The 2,774-nt window shown below is 56.6% G+C and overlaps 1 protein-coding gene across 1 annotated transcript in view; it reads right to left on the reverse strand.

Moving 5' to 3' along the window:
* The window catches only part of ATP5PO (ATP synthase peripheral stalk subunit OSCP), an 8,205-nt gene extending 5,675 nt beyond the window's left edge, over nucleotides 1-2,530 (reverse strand). The window contains exons 1-2 of the mRNA XM_006025697.2: nucleotides 2,363-2,530; nucleotides 2,188-2,238 (exon numbers count right to left, since the gene is read on the reverse strand). Coding sequence (XP_006025759.1) covers nucleotides 2,188-2,238; nucleotides 2,363-2,392 — 81 coding nt within the window. The 5' untranslated portion in view covers nucleotides 2,393-2,530. The remainder of the gene's footprint in view (nucleotides 1-2,187; nucleotides 2,239-2,362) is intronic.
* Between the last annotated feature and the right edge of the window lie 244 nt (nucleotides 2,531-2,774).

Here is a 2,774-nt window from a genome sequence, read left to right on the forward strand (position 1 = left end):
TTCCCCTTTTAGCCCGTAGGCTGCTCTGGATTTCTCTGGTCAGCCAGGGAAGCTTTCTGGCCCCTTTCCCTCTTTTTCCTCGCATCAGGATCGTCTCCCTCTGTGCCCGAAGGATCATTTCCTTAAGGCACAGCCACCCTTCCTGGGCTCCCATCCCTTCAAAACTCCTACTCTGCAGTGCGTCCTTGACTAATCGCCTGAGTTAATTGAAATCAGCTTTCCTAAAGTCTAGCACTTCCACCCTACTAGTTACCTTACCCACTTGACGTCTTATGGTAAATTCTATTATTTGGTGATCACTGACCCACAGGTGACCACCGATCTGTAGGTCCCCTACCATGTCATCCCCCGTTGCCAATACCAGGTCCAGCAAAGCATTCCCCCTAGTGGGACCATGTACCTCCTGCATCAGGAGGTACAATCGTTCTGACTAGAAGTAATCTCTGAAAATGCAGCTCCAGCCCTAAGATTCAAACAGGAAATTCACATAAGATCTAACAGAACATTAATTATAATTTTTGGAAAACCAACTTGTGATGCCTCCCCAGTATGAAATAAAAAGCAGTAAGTTTAAGTCCATATTGTGCTTTTACGGTTATAAATAACGCGTTTATCAGCACTGATGTTGGAAATTTCAGAACAACCCCACAGCAAGGTCTTTCCATGTCCTTCAGGATTGGTCTGCAGTGGGGCAGAGGCCACGAGCCGCTGGAAGCCTGTCCTACTCCCAGACAGGACCCATTTCTCAGTGCACATACTATGGCTTCCTCATGTCTGTGTCACACTGAGTAGGAAATCTTAGGGCAGCTGAGACACCTCTGCATTTAGCTGGCTGGAGGCAGAAAACTAAGAGCGCCAAGCACTAGCAGAACAAAGGTAATCTGCAATCAGCATGTTTTTCTGGGGACCTGCAATTAGAGGGGCTGGTGAAAACAACCTGGTCTGAAGTGGTCAAAGGGCACCTTGATTGTCATCCCAATCAGGAGACTCCAGTGCACTCTAGGAAACATGCCATGCCTCACAGTTGAGCTCAGTGGTTCTCCATCTTTCTACCCTCCGTGTCCCCTTCCAATAACCCTCTGAAGTAAGTGCTGCACCCCCAGTTGAGAGCTGTTGAGCTGGCATCTAGCTAGAGCCATAGGGGAGGGGAGTAGGGTAGGACTTCACAGCATCCTAAAAAAGCCAGGCTGGACAAGGGGCTCCAGAGGTCATTTAGTCCAACCCCCCAACCCTAGCCAAACTCTCCTGCACCATCCTTCATCTACACTCTACATATACTGTTGTCAGCCCTGACACAACACAGATCTAACACCCTAACCTGCTGCAGGTAAAGCAAGGGAGCCATGGCAGCCAGCATCCTGCTTCTATGAAATGTTGGCAATATTTTCAGGAGGTCCTGGGCAGAGACTGTGTCCTGCTAGAGGGAAGCAACCCCTGACCCGTACCCCTCAGTACGTACCAAGCTGACCATGGGGTAAAATTCCTTCCTTACCCCAAACCTGGTGATCAGTTTGTCCCTGAGCAGAGGGGCAACCCCCCTAGCTGGGAACCTCTGGCTTTGCTTCCAGCAGGAGCATTGGAAGACCCCAGCCACAGTCCTCAGCCTTGGCTGTAGCCAACACCCAGGACATTTTTACACATGCTTCCGATGTGGTGCTAGGTGCTTTTAATTAGCGACCCATGCTTATTAAGAGCACCCATTTGTCATATTCATCTGCACTGAGAAAGTGGTGGCGGTGGGCTTTGAACTAAAGTGCATGAAACGTGTTCTAGTTCAAATCACACCACTGCCACGGCAGTGGCGGAAAGTGTTGGAGGAGGGAACCAGCGAAGCTGAGAAAACAAGACAGGGTACAGCTCTGCCTGCAACACCCCCGCCAGAGGTTGCCAACCCACTGGCAGGCTCCCATAGGGCCCAGCTGCTCCCATCTCCCTGCACCCAAGGGTGCAGCCACAGGCAAGGCTGGTCTGCCCCCCCGCCCAACAAGGGCCCAAGCCCGATGGCGCCCCCTAAGGGCTAGGGCAGGCCAGGCAGGGGCCACCAACACATACACAGCACTGCTAAGCCGTGGGGGTCCCCTCCCCCGCAGGGGTGGCCCCGCGCATGCGCAGCACCGCCGGCCCGTGGGGGGTCCCCCTCCCCGGGGGCGTCCCCACAGCACTTCCTTCACCCTCCCAACGGCTTACCTTGACGAGATGGGTGGCGGGGCGGACGAGGCCGGTGCTGAAGAAGCGGACCTGAGGGGGGAAGGGAAGAGCAGTCAGACAGGGTTAGAAGCACGGGGTTGCCCAGGGCCAGCCGAGGAGGAGCCGGGCCGGGCTGAGGAGACAGGCCCAGCAGGGGAGGTGGGGTGCCTGTCACCTTGTGGGAGAGCCTGGCGACAGCCGCCATCTTCTCCTGCAGCTGCCGGAGGTCACAGCGAAGCCTCCAGTAGCCGGCGCCCGGGACGCATGAGCAGTTGATGCAGGCGCGCCGCGGGGCAGGCTGGGGAGGCGAGTCCTCAGGGTCGCGGCTTGTAGTTCTCTGCGTAGGCTCTTCTCCCTGGCGGGCCGGAAACTGCCGCAGCACGTCAGTCTGGCTGCGGGACGGCTCGGGACCGCCAGGGGCCGCTGTTGCTTCAGCGTCTGGGTCGCTGCCCGGGCAGGAGCGGCCGGGCGATGCTAGGGGGTGGGATGGCGGCGTCCCTCAGGGCCAGGGTATGTCCCTACGCGACCGCTGCGCCGCCCCCTGCTGAGGGGGAAGGCGGGGTGCTAGGTTCGAGGCCACCAACGTC

Source organism: Alligator sinensis, unplaced genomic scaffold, assembly GCF_000455745.1.
Source record: "Alligator sinensis unplaced genomic scaffold, ASM45574v1 scaffold966_1, whole genome shotgun sequence".
Lineage (NCBI taxonomy): Eukaryota > Metazoa > Chordata > Crocodylia > Alligatoridae > Alligator > Alligator sinensis.